Here is a 16,568-nt window from a genome sequence, read left to right as displayed (position 1 = left end):
AGTGGGATTTTGTTCCTGGGTTGAGAGTATTGGTACTTTCGTTAAACGAAGGGGGATTGTCCTGCGCATGTGCTCTGCCGAACCATCCAGAGACAGGGCTGCTTGATCTACTGATCTCCGGAGCCGAACTGCCGAAATAAGATGTTGAGTCGTGATGTGTGGTACTGAGACCTTGGCCAGTCAGGCTTTGCATTTCGTGATTTGGGCGCAATGATCCCATGATTGCTGCATCCACTCCGGCAAATTGTGGGCGGGTACCGGCGGCCTGGGCGAAGTGGTCGTGTCGTAACGGCCATGCGGGGCGGCGTGGAGCATTATAACGGCCCTGCTTACGCTCGGCAGCATGCGAGGCACTGGCCCAAGTTCTGGTTCCACGATGTGGCCTATTCTTACATACGGCGGATTAAGCAAAAACAGCAGGTCAAGCGGAAGGCTCCGGCCCTGCAGCATCCAGTCAGCGAGCTGTCGACTTGCTTCGGCTCCATCTTGCTCCTGCAGGTGGAACCGGGTCAAGGGTGAGAGGCTTGAAATAGAACATGGCACTCCCAGACGGATGGGATCTCCAATGGCAATGCAGCATCGCCCGGCTAGCCAGTGCACAGCCCTGAACGAGGCACGAGCTTATACTTGGTTGACCAATTGCACTTCAGCCCCCAATCCTTAGCGCGAACGCCTTTCGGCTACCGATAGGGTCCAGCCATATCTCACAACACTCGGTGAAGCGAAAGGTATCACATTTTCTTGCGTACGTCTGCTTCTTGGCCAAGCTCTGTGCGGTGTCGGGTCATACTAGCAAGGCTGTACACCGGTCAACAATAGCACTACAAGTCAGCCCTTCTCCTTCGCAGCACAAGGGACGGAATACAAAGTAGAAATCAATAACACTCGCTTCGGTACACCCCCAACTCCAGAACGATTCTTAATCATGGCCCGGGGGAAGAAAACCCCTGGTGCCATCCCTCCGCCTCCGCAACCCCTTCACCACCAATCTCCTCAACTCCTCCCAATACCCCGGCGTCGGCACGTCCGGATCATCCCTCCCCCAACACTCGTTATTACAACCAATAACCTCGACCGCCCCCACCGCCGCGTCAACCCCCCTCTCCTTCGCGACAACGTCCAGCCAGTGGAACGCGCGCCGGTAGAACCGCCTCGCCGCGAGAAGCGGCGGCTCACTGTTCCACTCCTCCCGATACGCCTCGTCGTGGTAGCGCAGCACGTTCAGGCTCGTCGCGCCCTCGGCCAGCAGCGTGAGGGCGGCGACGTCGAAGGCGGCGCGCATGCTGCGGCCCCAGCCGCCGCGCACGCCGAGCACGGTGATGTCGCGCAGCGCGGCGCGCGAGGACGGCGGCAGCGGGGCGAGGAAGGCGTGCAGCGCGGCGGCGTCGTCGAACAGCATGGGCTGGGCGTAGAGGAGCGGCGTGGCCTCGTCGCGGATGCGGCGGCAGACGGCGAGGAGGGCGGGCGTCAGGCTGGCCGTGTGCGGCGGCGGCGTGATGGCCGCGCCGGAATAGAAGCTGGAGGAGATGGGCCAGGGCGCCATGGCCTGCGACGGCTTCTGCTCGGTCCAGTGGCCGTAGTCGGCCAGGTGGTGCTGCGGGCCCTCGGCGACGCGGACGGCGCAGCGGCGGTAGCGGTGCGTGTGCTCGGTGATGAAGACGGCGCCGATAGGATCGGTGAGGGCGTGGGTGTAGATCATGTCGCGCAGCTCGCGCGGGAGCCGCATGATGGGGAAGATTTGGCTTTTGGGGAGGGGCTTGGTCTTCTTGGGTTTCTGGGGTGGTGTGAGCGTTTGGGGGGTAGGAGATGACGCTGGAGCTCGAGGCGCATACCTTCCGGGGAGCAACGCCGTAGTCGTCGTCGGACTCGTCGTCGGACTCATTGATGAGTTCGTCTTCTGAGTCGATTTCGGCGTAGGATTTGGCAGTCCTGTTGCGCATCTGGTACAGTCTCGGCTTGGCCGGTGCCGGTTCTGGCTCGTCGGGGGTCTGGTTTGGCTGGGCGGGCGCATCTCTCTTCCGCTTTCTCGAGTTTATCGTTCGGGTTGGAGTAGAGGCAAAGGAGGCGGCATAGTTGGTAGAGGTATTGGGGGTAGCGTCCTGGGGGAGCCACCTGTGGAGCATGCCCGAGAGGCCCCTCATAGGAGCAGGACTGAACAGAGACGTAGCCGTGGCAGTGAAAGACATGTTGATGCTGGTTGAACGCGTTACTGACGCGGCATCAGCTGGTCCATTATGTATCAAAATGCGGTAGGCCTGTGCAGATGGTGGCGCTGCTCGTTGTGGGCTAGCGCAGGCCGCAATCAGGCAACACTGCTCGATTGGTTCTGGCTTCAGGCATCACCGTCGGCAGCCAACACCAAGCGCCGGAGCTGGCCGGCACTAGGAGAGAGTGTGCTGATGAAGGCATCGTCACTTGGATGGAGAGATGGGCGGATGAGTGAATGATGGGACGCGTCGACTGTGCGATTGGACGACACGTCGCGCACAGACCATGTGTTTCTCGGCCCGTCATTGATCCGCCAACGCGCGGGCGACGGTCGCACCCGACGGGACCCGCGTCAGAAGGAACGCCCAACACTCCCGTCATCATCGCCAACACCACCAACGCTCGCTGCATCGCACCATCGCCATCTCTACTTTCGCATCCTCGCCACCTCCGGCACGCGGCCACCCGAGAGGACCGACGACGGAGCGCGCACCTCGCCCGCGACGACGCGTCTGACGGAAACCCTCGGGACCCAGATGCTCGCAAGCAGCCCGTCCGCCTAGCTTCTACTCACCAGACGTCTTCGAAGAGGTCCCTCTGGTGAAAGATCTGGGGGCTGCCAGGAGCTTCGGCTACCGTCTGCGTCTCTGGTGTCTCGGTTGGGCCATCAGCCGCTGCCGTCGCGCCTCGCCGTGTCGCGCTCTCGTTTATCGGGGAGTCAAGGCTGCTCTGCCCAAAGCCAGGGCGGGCGGGAGTCTGTGCAATTGCACAGGGGTCTGCCTTTGTGGTCTTTGCCTGTACTGACACATTTTAGGTTTGCTTGAAAGATGGCGTCGTCCACTACCAGCCCCGCCCCGGCACCCTACGTCGCCGTCATGACCGAATGGAGATGCCCGGAACAACAGCGTCTGCTCTACCTTGGACATCGCTTCCCCGAGCCAACATGTCATGTCGCATTTGGCATGCGCGTTGACGAGCACACCGGTGCAGCCTTCTTCAAGCTCCGAGTGCCTGTTTCTCTCAAGACCCAGTCCAAAAAGACCAACCTCTTCGTCTTCATCCATCCCGAACGCATCTCGACACTCGAGCAGTCTACTTCATCCGACTTACCCGAAGCCGTACGGACTGCCTTCCCTGTTGTATCCAATAATGCCATTCTTCAACTACGCTTCACCCTGTCCACTCCGTCTGCTGTCCTCGTTCCCGCCAATTCTCCACTTGCGCCCAAGTCCGCCGCCTCCGTGAATTTGCTTCGCCGCCTTCGGTCTCTTGCACAAGCTACACAGTTCACCGTCTATCTTGCCGCCAAGGGTCATCCTAAGCACTCTATCGCAACCATGTGTGAAATGGCAAACACCAGCACGCTCAAGTCCGACCCTTCTGAGCTGCGCCTAGAGACACTATACGCTGGAAATGGTGCCAAGGTTATCGAAGGCGCAGACCTGGTCTTCCCTTTTGACCACGACGATCCTCCAGAGAGTCCGCCTTCGTATGACGAGCTCGCCCTCCCTTCGCCACCTAGACCTCAAACCAAAGAATCACAGTTCATCGGTGCGTGACTGCTCTCGATGTCTGCTACGAATTCTTACTGATCGTGTGTAACCACACCAGAACCGCCCCGGAAGAGATCACGGCTACGGAGCCCTTCGCCTAATCCTGCCGCAGAACTCGTGCAAAAGCAAGCATTGCAGCTCATACGCGATGAGCTCAGAGAAGAGATGCGGCGTGAAATGCGCGAGCAACTTCTCAATTCCGACGAGGAGTGGCGTAGGAAGATGCATGAGATGCGAGACGAACTCCGGGAAGAGCTCGCGCAGCAGATACGGGACCAGATCAAAGAGGAGGTGACGCAGCATATGCAGGCTGAGCTACGACAACTACAATCTCAACACAAGGAGAGACTTGAAGAGCTGGAGAATCTCATCGAGGAGCGGACAGAGTCTGTTCGTGAGGATCTGCTCGTGGAAATTGAGGCTGTCGCTGACGAGACGGGCGAGATTGTCGATTTGCGCGTTGACGAGCAAATACTGAATGTGAAAGAAGAGCTCAGGGAATATGTGGCAGAAGAACTCAGAGATGCGGAGGACAGGATTCGAGATCATATCGAACAGGGCGAAATCTCCTTTCAGTTCGTCAGGTAAGTCTGAGATAGCTAACAATGAAGATATGTCGATACTTGATGTCTTCGCTCGTGTGAGCTGTCTCGGTATAGACCAATTGTTCGATAGGGCAACCTTCCTGCCTTTCTCACAACTTCCATCTATTGACAAGCAGTTCTGCTAAAACTGTGCGAGCCGGTCTGCCAGCTATCCTGGCCATCACCACGCTCCTGCTCCATCCATGGCAAGTATGAATTCCTTTCGATCATTGAGCTGCCGCATCCGCCCGCTTCCCAGGCACGGTATGGAAAGGAAAGTAAAGCGAAAAGGCCCATGATCACACCCATTCCAGGGCGTGTGACGGCGGCAGTGTCGGCGTCCGATCGACCTACAGGGCTTTTTCTGCGGTATCGAAGTGGAAGTCATGCGCATTGCACAGCCCTGTGAGGTCTGTCGGCATTAGGGCTTTGCATTCGAAGATGATGATGAACAATTCGCTCGCCCAGCGAGCCTGCTAATTCGGAGTCAAAGGATGTACGACCGGAATCAAGGCCTAAGTCGTATGTGGAATGTCGAACAAGAATTCGTAAATGTATGTCGAACTCGATCGATGAGATTACGGCGGGCATCTCCTGTGGGCTGATCTTTGGCCCATATGACGAGGTGCTTAGCGGAAGCACTGTCCTGTATTTTTTCCTGCACGCTGAATTGTCAACATCTTCCGAGTTGAAGGGCATGTCGATGAAGGATCTTACTCCTCTGGAGCCCGTCGAGGAACGACGTTGGGCTGAATTTACGCAAGGCTTTCCCCGATCTTTTCTCGGCGCGCGTTCATGCAACCCTTGTATATCCAGATACCGGCACCCATGGCGATGACGAGGACGACGAAAGCGAGAAGCAACTCCCATATGGTGGCCATGATTGGTACTATCCGATTGTTCGAGGCAAAGATGCGGAGGTGCGAATTCGAAAAAGAACGGTCGGTCCACTCGATCAGAGTATGGGAGCCTCAGGCATGGAATTCGGGTTCTGTCTGATCCTGCTCACGCTGGGCTTTGCTCTTCTTCTATATCATGCCCTTCAGGGGCCTCGACTCCGACACGAGATACCGAGCGCATCTTGGGGGAAAAGCTTGGTTCTGATGCCATTCTGCGTGTGGGCGGAGCGCGGCACCTGAGAGTTTCCGAAGAAAACCGCGTGTTCGTTTTTCGTATTTGGTTGGCTGGTGGTGGAGGCGCAGGGCCGGACACGACACAACCGGCGTGGACTGGGCAGGAGCCAGCGCGTTTCCCATTGGTCGGCTCCGTGTCTTCCGCCCTTCCCCTCGCTCCGGTATCTTCTGGCATGCGCTGCGCCACCGTTACGCGTCCCCTTCCTAACTGGTTCGGGGAGGAGGTGTCGTCCGTTTCGAACGATGGGGGTGCCGCGGCGATCCGGATGGCCCGCGGGTTCCTGCAGATCATGGGCCCAGCGGGCTTGGGGTACTCGGGCAACCGTCACTCTGTCGAACGTGCTGCGATTTTTCGACTGAAAACGTGTGAGAACGAACGGATTTCTTTAGCAACATGGCTCGGCAACGTGCAATGGGTGATGATAACGTCCTCTACGCTTTTGCTGCTAATTTTGCTCTGGAAGTTCACTTGGCGGCCAAAGTCAGGCTGTGCGCATTGTCCTTGATTCTTGTCCGGTGCTCCCGAACGGATAATATGCCCTCTGCCGCTACCTTCATCACTTGAACTTCTTAGACAGATGCGATTGTGGCACGGTCGGACGAAATGATGTCAGACTTTTGGAGCTGGTGATCCCCGCTCATACCTCTTATACATACACCCGAAGAAGACTGTGTTAACTTGAATAGAATTCTTACGAGAGAATCCCCGCATGGAAAATCTATTGACCATTCAGATAAGCAAAATCTGCATTCCTGAACACCTTCCGCTGATGTGCATCAGATATCAGACGACCAACGCAAGTCTCCACTTGGATCACGACAAGCTCAGGCAATTTCGAGCTTGATCTTGTCGACAATGTTCGAAAAATAGTGAACAATGCGAGCGATTGCATCCAGCATGAAAAGGCCGTTTAACATTCCTTTCGATTGTACGACCTCACTGAAGGAGCGAAGGGACCAGGAAGCGTCCTGTTCTAGTACTGAGCATCGCAGATGCAGCCGATGAAAGAAGAAATCGGAACATCGAGCCGATGCAAGGTTCGCCATGGCCAAAACTGGCTGCCGGCAGCCAAGTAGCATTCCTCGAACATCGATGTTGCTCCTTTCGCGACACCGCGATACCCAAAGAGGATGGAATCCTTGGAGCCAAGCGACCATAAGCTCACCTGATGATACGAAGCTGCCATTCATTCCACAATGCATGAAGAACGCCGCAGAATTGTCGATCTTGAAAGTATAAGAACTACCTCCAGAAGGACACAAGAATCTCGACAGCGTCATTCACGACTGCTCCACGGCCATATTGCCCAGCATGGTGCTGCCAGTACTTGCCGCCTTGGTTGCTGTCGCGAGCTTCGCGGCCGCCGAGTTTACCACAACAACCTACACAACCGAGAATTGTTACACTAGCTATGAACGCAGCGGATCCAATGCCACGTCGATCCCAACGTCGCGGAGTGTGAGCACGACAACCGGCCAAGGATTTGCGCGAGGAATCATCACCCCTATAGTGACGGTAACCCCGGCCGTCAGCACTGAGACATCAACCTCGGTGACCACCAGCACCGTCAGCGTCTCCGCGAACAGTGTGGCGACAACTGGAGTTGAGACTGTGACTACAACATTTACGGCGTCTTCGATCTTTACCTCAACATCCACCTTCACAAGCACCGTGTCAGTCAACTCGACGATAACACAAACATCCACCTTTACAGTTTCGACCAACGCCGCCTTCACTCCGGTAGCAGCCGACCTCATAGCCGCGACCCAAACCCCCAGCAAGCACAAGAACAAGAGATGGGGCCATCTCAACGCACGCAACGCTTTCGACCGGATGCTGCTCGAGATGCCCGTCGCCGCGCCAACCGGCAGGGGCGGTAGAGGCGGCACAAAATGCATGTTCAGACATTTGCAAGCGGACCCAGCGGCGCAAGAGACGGGCATCAGCCTCTACCCGGCCCTCTACCCGGTGTCGGTCAACTGCACCCAGCTGGTCCGCGTCGACGTCGTCCGCTTCTACCCGCGCAAGGGCACCGTCACGTCGACCATCACGGCGCGCGCCTCCACGACGACGTCGACGACGACGTCCACGGCCACGACGACGACCACCATCGGCTCCGGCTCCGGCTCTTCCGCGAGCTCGAGGGCCGCCGCCGCCGCCGCGTCGACTTCCACGTCGTCGGTGACGACTGTCGTGTCGTCGACGACGACTTCGGTGGTATGTTTGTTTTCCTTTCTACCTCCTCCTTCTCCGCAGCCAAAAAAATCCATTCGTGCCCGCCTGCATGCATATGGCGCTCGTGCTGACTCAACTAGTCCACCACCTTCTCCACCCTCACCAACACCTTCACCGTCGCCGCCCCCGCCGAAACCGCCTACGCCGCGTGCGCCCCCAACAACACCGTCAGCCGCGTCAACGGGCACCCCATCGCCTCCGGCGCGCAGGACCTCCTCGCCTTCGCCGAAGCCACCAGTCCGCGTGATTGCTGCGAGATGGTAATTAGACCCCCCTCCTTCTCCTCCTCCCTCGACACGAAAATCAAGAAAAGGAAGAAGAAGAAGAAGAAGAAGAAACCTACGTAGCAAAAAAGGCTGACACAAACAACAACAACGACAAAACAACAGTGCCAAATGACCACCAACTGCACCACGTCGGCGTATTACGACGCCACCGGCGACTGCATGCTCGGCGGCGGCGTAGGGGCGCGCGCAAACGAGTTCTGGACTACGGCGGCGGAGGATGATGATATTTTCTACGTTTCGAACGGGCCGGGGGCGCCGGCGATGGGGAACTGGTTCTGGGGCGGGTTGTTGGATGATGATGATGCTTCTGAGCCTCCTGCGCGGTAGAGCTGTGTGTGTGTGTGTGTGTGTGTGTGTTGGAAGGGGTTGGGTCGGTCGGTTGGCAGGGGGGGAGGAGGGTTTCTTCTGGGAGGAGAAGGAAGGATGGGTGGGGGTTTCGGAATTTCCTTTTGTTCCCCTCCCCCTGTGGCGAGCGGGAGGACGGGTTTCAGTGGTTCTTGCGGTCGTGGCAAGGAATAAAAATAGAAAGTTTGAACCTGTTTCACAAAGTATTGCTTGAATTTGGTCGCTTGCGTCATTTTTATCTCACAGGTGTGCATGAAGAGCGAAAAAGTTTGGGTGAGGCAAGCCTCTTGTATTCCAACCTCACGGGTCGAGTGTATATTTACATGGTTTTTGTGTTCAAAAGTACATACAAAAAGAAGTGAGCCAAGATTATGTACCGATTAGGGGCGTCGATCAAAGGCAGCCCGGGGGCGAAGAAGTCATCCCAGCAAGCGCGGGGGGCGAGACGCTTAGCAGGAGGGGACGTCGTCGTAGACGCAGTGGTCGGAGGGGCCGGACGAGACCTTGGAGGGCTCCTCGTCGTTGTCGTTGGTGCCCTTGTACTCGACGCAGATCTCCTTGACCGAGGTGGCGCAGGTGTCGGTGAAGGTGGCGACGTCGCCGTAGTTGGAGTTGATGCCGGTGAGCGACTTGCCCGAGTAGGCCTTGACGTTCTTGACGTTGACGTTGCGCTGGCTGCCGTTCTGCTTGCAGTTGCCGCACGAGCGGTACAGCTTGCCGAAGTCGACGACGGTGAAGCCGTCGATGGTGACGTCGCCGGCGCCGTTGTGCTGGAGCACCTTGTCGTCGGCGCCGGTGGCACCGCCGCCGGTCACGGTGGCGTCGCCGTCGCCCTTGAAGGTGAGGGCGTCCTCGCACACGGCCGACCACCAGACGTTCTCGAGCGTGCAGCTGCCCAGGCAGTGGACACCCTCGATCTGGTCCTCGCCGATGATGACGTTCTTTAGGGTGGCGCCATCCTCGAGGAGGAAGACGGCGTCCTTGTTGCCGCCCTCCTTCTGGCCAGTGCAGGAAACACCACGGCCGTAGGTCTTGAGGCCACCGTCGAAGGTGCCGGAGACGCTCTTGGCCTCGCTGAAGGTCTCAGAGCCCTGCGAGGAGGGGATGGGGAAGTCGGAGCGCTTGTGGTGCGAGGTGGAGGGGGCCGCCATGCCGGTGGCGGCGAGGAGGGAAAGGCCGAGGACGATCTTGGACTGCATTTTGAATGATTTGTTTGGTAACGAAGGTAGGGGATGATCACAGATCTATCCGAAGATTGTTTGAAAAGAGTGGATGTGAGGAAGGAAGTGAGAGACTTGGTGCTGGAGAAAGCATTCTGGAGCGACCGACCTGAGGCTTATATATCGATGTCGTCGCCTCAGTCCGGCCGGCGGAGAGTCTGGGCTCCGCCGTCCGAAAACAATCTGGAAGGGGCAGGTGTGGGGACTCGTGCTTTGAAACCTCGTGTACAAGTTCGGGGGTAATATGGGCCCGTTAACTCCAGCAACGGCACTGCAAACACTCGGTTTGCATAGCGAGTCATTGGCCGTACAGTAGTACCGCCTGTAGGCTTCAAAACGGCGTTGTAGAGGGCCCCAGGCGTTCAGTGATGGTGTTGACGCGGCCAATCGTGCCAATCCTCTCAGGCGTCCTAGATCTGAAGAACCATGAAAACAACCTTAAGCAGCTCCTGGTGTCGTGCCACGAGAGCGGCAAGTGATAGTCGCTCGACGAGCCGGTAGTGTCTCACACCGTTGATGACCGGGGTTGGTGGGCCAGCGAGCGCCGTCAAATTGGCAGGGGGCGCCGCTCCATGTCCGATTGTTCTTGGCAGTCAGCTAAGAGTGCAGAGCGTCGGACTTGGCTTTCTTGGCAGCCGGCGGCGGGCCTGGTTGTTTGAAACGCGCACTGTTAGCCAAGCCTCCCTCCTTCGGTCCGACATTCCACTCCCGTCGGCTTGGCGGCCGATCGTAGCCTTCCACGTACTACCTGCGTTCAACAACGTTGTCCCTCCGTCTCAGCCATTGTTTCCGGACGCCCTCGCCTAGCGCTGCGGCGGCTCGAGCCAGGCCAGGAATCTGCCGTGAGCCGCATCCCAACACCGATCTCAAGCCGGGGTCGAATCGTGGTGGCATGGCAATCGGAGCTCGCTGCTTCCCCTGACATTCCACTTTTTCGGCTTCACTCGCCTAAGCCATGCGTACAAGGACGCTCGTGGGTAGGGGATGCATGATAGATGGGATGCCTGGCCATCTGTGCGTTTATGTTTACAGCGTGGCCATGGGATTCCGGCCGCACTCTTGTCCCGCTGCACGCCACGGCAGGCTTGTCACAATCAAGAGTTCGGGACAATTGATTCAAAACGGAAGGCAGCCTATCAGCCCTCGTCGAGTGCTTACAGCGACAGATAGAGTGGGCTGGGCAAGCGCCGGGGGTTGTGTTTGTCGCCGGGTTTGCGCCACCGATCCCGTCCCGTGGGGGCGTATCGGCAATTGTGCGGACTGTTCGGCCAGAGGCTGAGGTCCAGATCCAGATGCTAAATTGGGCCTGGCAGGCATTAGCCGAAGCGCCGCTTTCGTCAGGAAAGGCGGATGTGGATCCGTGGCACAGCGGTTAGCTGATCCGGCGGGAACAAACACTTGAGCTCCATCACTTGATACCGCGTCGCCCCTTTACCAGCAGTTCGTGATCACCGCTCATTCTCGACAATTCATTCCGTTGCGGATTTGCAGGCATTATCATATCCGACCGCAACGCCTAGCCCTGGCAATCGCGCTCAGAAGTTCGCATAGTGTGTTGCAACACCGACATCAGTCTCATAAAGAATCCACTACCACGTTACTAAGGACTGATATCTCTGTCTCAATGTGTTTGCACGGACAAGATGCTCTCATCTACGTCCCGATATCTTCAACTGTCCGCTCAGGAGAGTGTGGCGTCTTGCGTGGGGCACAGGAGGGCAATACGCAAACGGAACCCGCGGAAATAGAGGAAATACCGTGCATCCTTGGTATCACTTGCTTCATGCAGGTGAGCTGTCATTCTGGAACTCAAGGCCTCCCATTCAACTGGCAGTTACGAGATCACACCGCACGGCACTTACCCACTCCCTCCCTGGTCCTCCGTCGAAGCCGGACGAAGAAATCGCTCTGCTTGACAAACCACGCGTTGTGAATCGTCCACTCCCTCTCCGGCTGCACAAGCTCAAGCTGCCCACCCACTCCATCAGCTCACAACCAAGCAAAGACAACAGGGAGGTCGACGACGACAACATACCTCAAAGTTCAACAGCACCGCCGGCACCAGCTTGTAAATCTCAAGCAAGCTGACATTCTTGCCCACGCACGTCCGCGCGCCCGCCCCGAACGCAAACAGACAGTTCCTCATCTCCGCCCTCCGCGCCACCGACCCCTCGAGCCACCGCTCCGGCCGGAACGCATCCACGTCGGCGCCGAACACGTCCGCCTCGCGGTGCAGCGCCCACGCACTGCACCCCACGATGGTGCCGGCGGGCAGGAAGGCACCACTGCCGCCACCGCCGCCGCCGCCGCCGCCACACGAAAGCGTGACGCCTCCCGCCGGCACCACCCGCTCCAGCGGCAGGCCAGCGGCCGGGTGCACGCGCAGCGCCTCGTTGACGACGGCGCCCAGGTAGGGCAGGTCGCGCACGTCGCTCCAGCGCAACAGCGATGATGCCCATCCGTCGTCACCGCCAACATCCCCCTCCTCTCCCAACACGTCCTCCTCCTTGTTCCTATTCTTCTTCTTCTCCTCCTCCTCCTTGTTTCTGTTCCTCTCCCCCACCGCCGTCAATTCCGCCATCAGCTTGCCCATCGCCTCGGGCCGCCGCAGCAGGTGGTAGAAGACGGCGCGCAGCGAGATGGCCGTCGTGTCGGACCCGGCGAACATGTTGGCCACGGTCAGGGCGAGCACGCGGTCGGGGCCGATGAAGGCCGGGTCTTTGCGGTGGGAGGCGCGGAAGCGCGAGAGGAAGTCGAGCTGTTTCGGTTGTTGCTGTTCATCAGTGTTGTTGTTGTTGTTGTTGTTGTCGTCTTTCCCGTCCTCGACATCGTCGTCGTTGCTTTCGGCCATGCGCTTCTTGGCGAATTCGACGACGGGGGTGTTGGAGCGCGAGTAGCCGTGTTTGCTCTTCCATAGCCGGAAAGGGTTTTTGAGGAAGACGCGGTCGAGGATGGGCATCTGGCCGATCTGAGAGGGGGGTTGCGTGCTGGTTTAGCTTCGTTGCAGGGATGTTTGCACCAAGGTACGTAGGGACGACACATGCACTACTTACCACGGCCACGTAGTCCAGCAACCACTCCAGATCGCGGATGATGCCGTCGACATCCTCGCCGCGGTCGACGAAGCCCAGCCGTTTCGAGTAGGTCAGCTCGCCGATGACGTCGAACGAGTAGTACTGCAGCCACGTGCCGAAGTCGCACACGACCCGATTGTCGGCGTAGCGTCTCGCGAGCTGCGCCAGGAACGCCGTCGTCGTCGAGTCCACCAGCGGCTCGTACTGCACGATGGTGCTCATGGCGTAGGCGTTGGACACGGCGCGGCGGAGCTTGGCGTGGAAGGCCTCGTCGGTGGTGCTGAACATGGTGTACAACGGGCGGCCTTTGGCGACGGTTTGCTGGACGGGGTAGAAGTCGGACTGATGCTGTGCGTCAGCGCCGCGAGTGGCTGGGATGGTGAGGACGTGGTGAGGCTTGCCTTGACGAAGCCGGCGTTGAGGGCGTATATCTGCTTCGCTGCTTGGGTGTCGGAGACGATGACCGTGTTCGGCCCAATGCGCACGAGCTTGCCGTATTTGTCGTGCAGTCGGATGTGCACCGCCTCCGGTCGTCGCTTCCACACTATCCAAAGCCGCCAGAGGTCGGTGAAGGCTGCAAAGAAAGGTCCTGGGATGTGGTTGATGCCGTTGCCATATTTGTTGTGTAACAGGCGGACAACCACCCCAGCAACGCAGAGCTTGATAAGGAGTGGGAAGGTAAGCGCGTCGTAGAGGCGGTCGAGCAACATGATTACCCCAGACTGTTACTACGTAAACTCTACGCTCATTTTCTGAGAGCTCTTTTAGAGTCGGCCAGCTCGGCACCCCCGCATCTGATGTGGTTGTATAGCCGCGCTAATTCCGCCTTCATTCCGCACAAACGGTGTCTGGATCGACGGTAAGCGTGGATGCTATTGTTAATGTGGGGTCCTAACTACGTTCCGAGGTCTCCGGGGGTGTAATTGCCCCTCATCAGCGCGGAACCTTTCTTTCTCAGCTTCGGATGATGACTTGTAAGTGGCTTGCATTCTTTCCGCTCTTCTTAGTTCTTTTCCTTAGCATTTCGTTGAGTCAAACGCTTCGCGCTCGGCGATTTGCCACCCATCTCGCAGATCACTGGTGCTACCCGACGATACTTCTCACCGTATCGTCATCACTTTCTTGGCCAACACATGGCTTCGAGCTTCACCTATAGAAGGACTTGCTCAAGCAGCCCACGATAAACGAGAGCCAAGTGAACATTAACTTATGTGTCTTCTAAAGTTAACATACACCGCCACGTCCGGAACGCCGGAGTCAGCTAAGATCAAACGCATGATCCGAGCCCGAGCTAGAAGAGTACCTTCCTATAGCCGCCCGCTTTCAAGAGCCATATCCATCCGTGGGGATGCAGCGAAAACACCATGGTCGACTCCGGATCCCTTCGGAAGCAGCTCACAACAGCCGTGGTTGACATCGCCGGGTCTCTCGGACGCGTTGGTTGTCCGTGGGCGGAACGCACAGGCGGAGCGGAATGCACCAGCGGAGAGGGAAACCACGAGCGGAGAGGAATAGCTGCAATGCGGAGACGAGATTATGCAGGCGGAGCGCATTCCCGCAACGCCACGGATATAGCGGAAAGGTAAAATCGGTTCCAACGGCACGGCTTGGCACGTGCCATCAACTCCCCCCACCTGGACCAATAAGGTGGTGGCGTTTTTCGGCAACAACAACTATACAACGTGGATCTAAGCTGTGGACCTTGCTGGAATTTGCGGCAAAGAGAGGGTCTCCTCCCGGTGTGGCGGCTCCGGGGCGGGGGTTTGATGGCCATCACTCTTCTGGCCCCGACCATTCCGCGTGCACATCAAGCTACCCCTTCAGGATTCGCCGCGGTGATCTCCCGCTGTGTTCTCTTTCTCCGCGTCTCTCGCTGTGCCGTGTTTCCCGTTGGAGCTCCACATGCATCTTTGATGGACGTCTGTGCCACAACTGCTGCCCCAGTTCCTTGCCGAGCATCCGCGTCGATGTTGACACTGACGCACACAGGTTCCCGACATGAGTTGAATGCCACCAATTTAAAAGAACGAAGTTCAAGGGTGCACTTTCAGTGATTAAAGCGGCGGGCTCGCCACTTTCTGGGCAGACGGTGCAGCTACAACCGGGAGGCGCATCACCAAGCTATCTGCGTGATTCTACGCTCGCTTACTACAATGGCTTGAGTGACCGCCTTTGTAATCCATCACGCCTATAATGACAGTCTAGTAGACTTGCGACGGCATTTACAGATCCTGGAATCCTTTCTGACTTCCTCTGGAAGGCCATCGTCCTTTCTCTCGACCACGACACCTGAAGGAAACGACCATCACTGACACGACCAAGACATACGCTGCCCTGCACGCAGCTTGGGGCTCACACTTATCCATGATACGACACATGATATATCATAGTGCAGTCCTTTGCACCTCTCGGCACACGGTATACGAGAAGATGAAGGCGCTAGCGCCGTGCACTGGCCACGCCTTACCGGATTCGGCAAGTCAACGGCCGAAAGGCTCGTATTCAGCACACCACGTTCCTTATTTAGAAACCCCTTTAAGTGCTATAGCGCAGCCCATCAACAGCCTTAAATGCTGCGATAAAACTGCGACTGGTGACATTGACCGCCCATCCCACCGATCCCCCACTCGTTCACAATGGTCGGCAAGAAAACCACCGGCCTCTTGGCCGCCGCCGCAGCAGCCTCGGCCTCGGTCATCGACCTCCCCGTCCACATCCAAAACACCTACGTAAGTCCCCAGAACTCCAACCCCAACCTCAACCCAAAACTGACAATCATCCCCCAGTCCTCTGTCGAATTCCAAATCGGCACGCCGCCCAAGCCGTACCGCCTCCTCTTCGACACGGGCTCGTCCACGGCCTGGCTCACCAACAGCGACTGCACCGCTTCCTCGTGCCTCAACAGCAGCGGCTTCAACCGCACCCTCTACGACGCCGCGCAGTCGTCCTCCTCCGTCGACCTCGGCTCGGCCGCCACCATCGGCTACATCGACGGCGACGGCGTCACCGGCGCCGCCCTCCGCGACGCGTTCGCCGACGAGAAAGAAACCGTCTCATGGAACCAAACCTTCCTCTCCGCCAACACCAGCAGCTGGCGCTTCATCACCGCCGACGGCTTCCTCGGCCTGGGCTTCTCGTCCATCGCGGAAAACGCCACTTCCTCCCTCGTCGAAACCCTGCTGTGGGACGGCAAGCTCGACGCCCCGCGCTTCGCCCTCTTCTACGGGACGGATCTCCGCGACGAGGCCGACGGCGCGGCGCAGGACGGGGTCCTGACCATCGGCGGCAGCCACGAGGACAAGTACGTTGATGGAGACGGCGTCGTGTACGCGCCGTTGCGCAAGGAGGACCCGTACCAGCTGTGGCGCGCGCCGCTGCGCACGATTACCGTGCTGGCGACGGGCACGAACGAGACGGTTGTGCTGCGGAATAATGGAAAGCTGCCGCCGACGAGCAGCGGCGGGTTCATCAATAACAACGTCGGCGCGAATGCGAGCTTGGGGCTCTACGGCAACGGCCGCGCCGTCTTCGACACGGGCGCCGGCCGCATCCAGGTGCCCCGCGAGCTCGTGGACACCGTGTACTACAACCTCGGGTGGAACAACTCGAAGCTGTTGAGTGGCGAGGAGCGGTTCGAGTGCAGGCACTTGAATGCGTCGTGGGCGTTGGCGTTTGCGCTGGGTGATGGAGCTGTCGAGGATGATGTCGTGGTGGCCATTAGGGGCGATGAGTTTGTCAGGCCGGGCGATCAGTGCATGCCGCCGGTCGATGATAGCGGGACGGATGGGTTTGCGTTGATTGGGGCGACGTTCTTGCGGAGGTTTTATTCCGTTTTTGATTTCGGCGCGGATAAGGTCGAGGCGTATCAGCCGAGGATTGGGTTTGGGAGGTTGAAGAAGGAGTATGATTACTTGTATCAGTAGAGGTG

General features: G+C 58.2%; 5 protein-coding genes across 5 annotated transcripts; 2 read left to right on the top strand and 3 right to left on the bottom strand.

Annotated features, from left to right (window-relative positions):
* Positions 1–919: 919 nt before the first annotated feature.
* SLS55_001747 (uncharacterized protein) lies at positions 920–1,882 on the bottom strand (the record flags this gene model as incomplete). The annotated part of the gene is made up of 2 exons (XM_066773236.1): positions 920–1,812; positions 1,879–1,882. 2 exons carry the CDS (start codon positions 1,880–1,882, stop codon positions 920–922), a joined length of 897 nt encoding a protein of 298 aa, XP_066635803.1.
* Positions 1,883–3,083: 1,201 nt separating this feature from the next.
* SLS55_001746 (uncharacterized protein) lies at positions 3,084–4,349 on the top strand (the record flags this gene model as incomplete). The annotated part of the gene is made up of 2 exons (XM_066773235.1): positions 3,084–3,759; positions 3,874–4,349. 2 exons carry the CDS (start codon positions 3,084–3,086, stop codon positions 4,347–4,349), a joined length of 1,152 nt encoding a protein of 383 aa, XP_066635802.1.
* A 4,446-nt stretch (positions 4,350–8,795) lies between these two features.
* Positions 8,796–9,545, bottom strand: SLS55_001745 (uncharacterized protein; the record flags this gene model as incomplete). The annotated part of the gene is made up of 1 exon (XM_066773234.1): positions 8,796–9,545. The coding sequence occupies one exon, from the start codon at positions 9,543–9,545 to the stop codon at positions 8,796–8,798; it is 750 nt and encodes a 249-aa protein (XP_066635801.1).
* Positions 9,546–11,408: 1,863 nt separating this feature from the next.
* On the bottom strand, positions 11,409–12,928 carry SLS55_001744 (uncharacterized protein; the record flags this gene model as incomplete). The annotated part of the gene is made up of 3 exons (XM_066773233.1): positions 11,409–11,534; positions 11,602–12,534; positions 12,620–12,928. The coding sequence occupies 3 exons, from the start codon at positions 12,926–12,928 to the stop codon at positions 11,409–11,411; spliced, it is 1,368 nt and encodes a 455-aa protein (XP_066635800.1).
* A 2,348-nt stretch (positions 12,929–15,276) lies between these two features.
* Positions 15,277–16,563, top strand: SLS55_001743 (uncharacterized protein; the record flags this gene model as incomplete). The annotated part of the gene is made up of 1 exon (XM_066773232.1): positions 15,277–16,563. One exon carries the CDS (start codon positions 15,277–15,279, stop codon positions 16,561–16,563), a length of 1,287 nt encoding a protein of 428 aa, XP_066635799.1.
* Between the last annotated feature and the right edge of the window lie 5 nt (positions 16,564–16,568).

This window comes from Diplodia seriata, assembly GCF_021436955.1.
Source record: "Diplodia seriata strain FDS-637 chromosome Unknown scaffold_2, whole genome shotgun sequence".
Classification (NCBI taxonomy): Eukaryota; Fungi; Ascomycota; class Dothideomycetes; order Botryosphaeriales; family Botryosphaeriaceae; genus Diplodia; species Diplodia seriata.
Note: the sequence above shows the minus strand (reverse complement) of the source record. Positions and strands in the feature narration are given on the sequence as shown.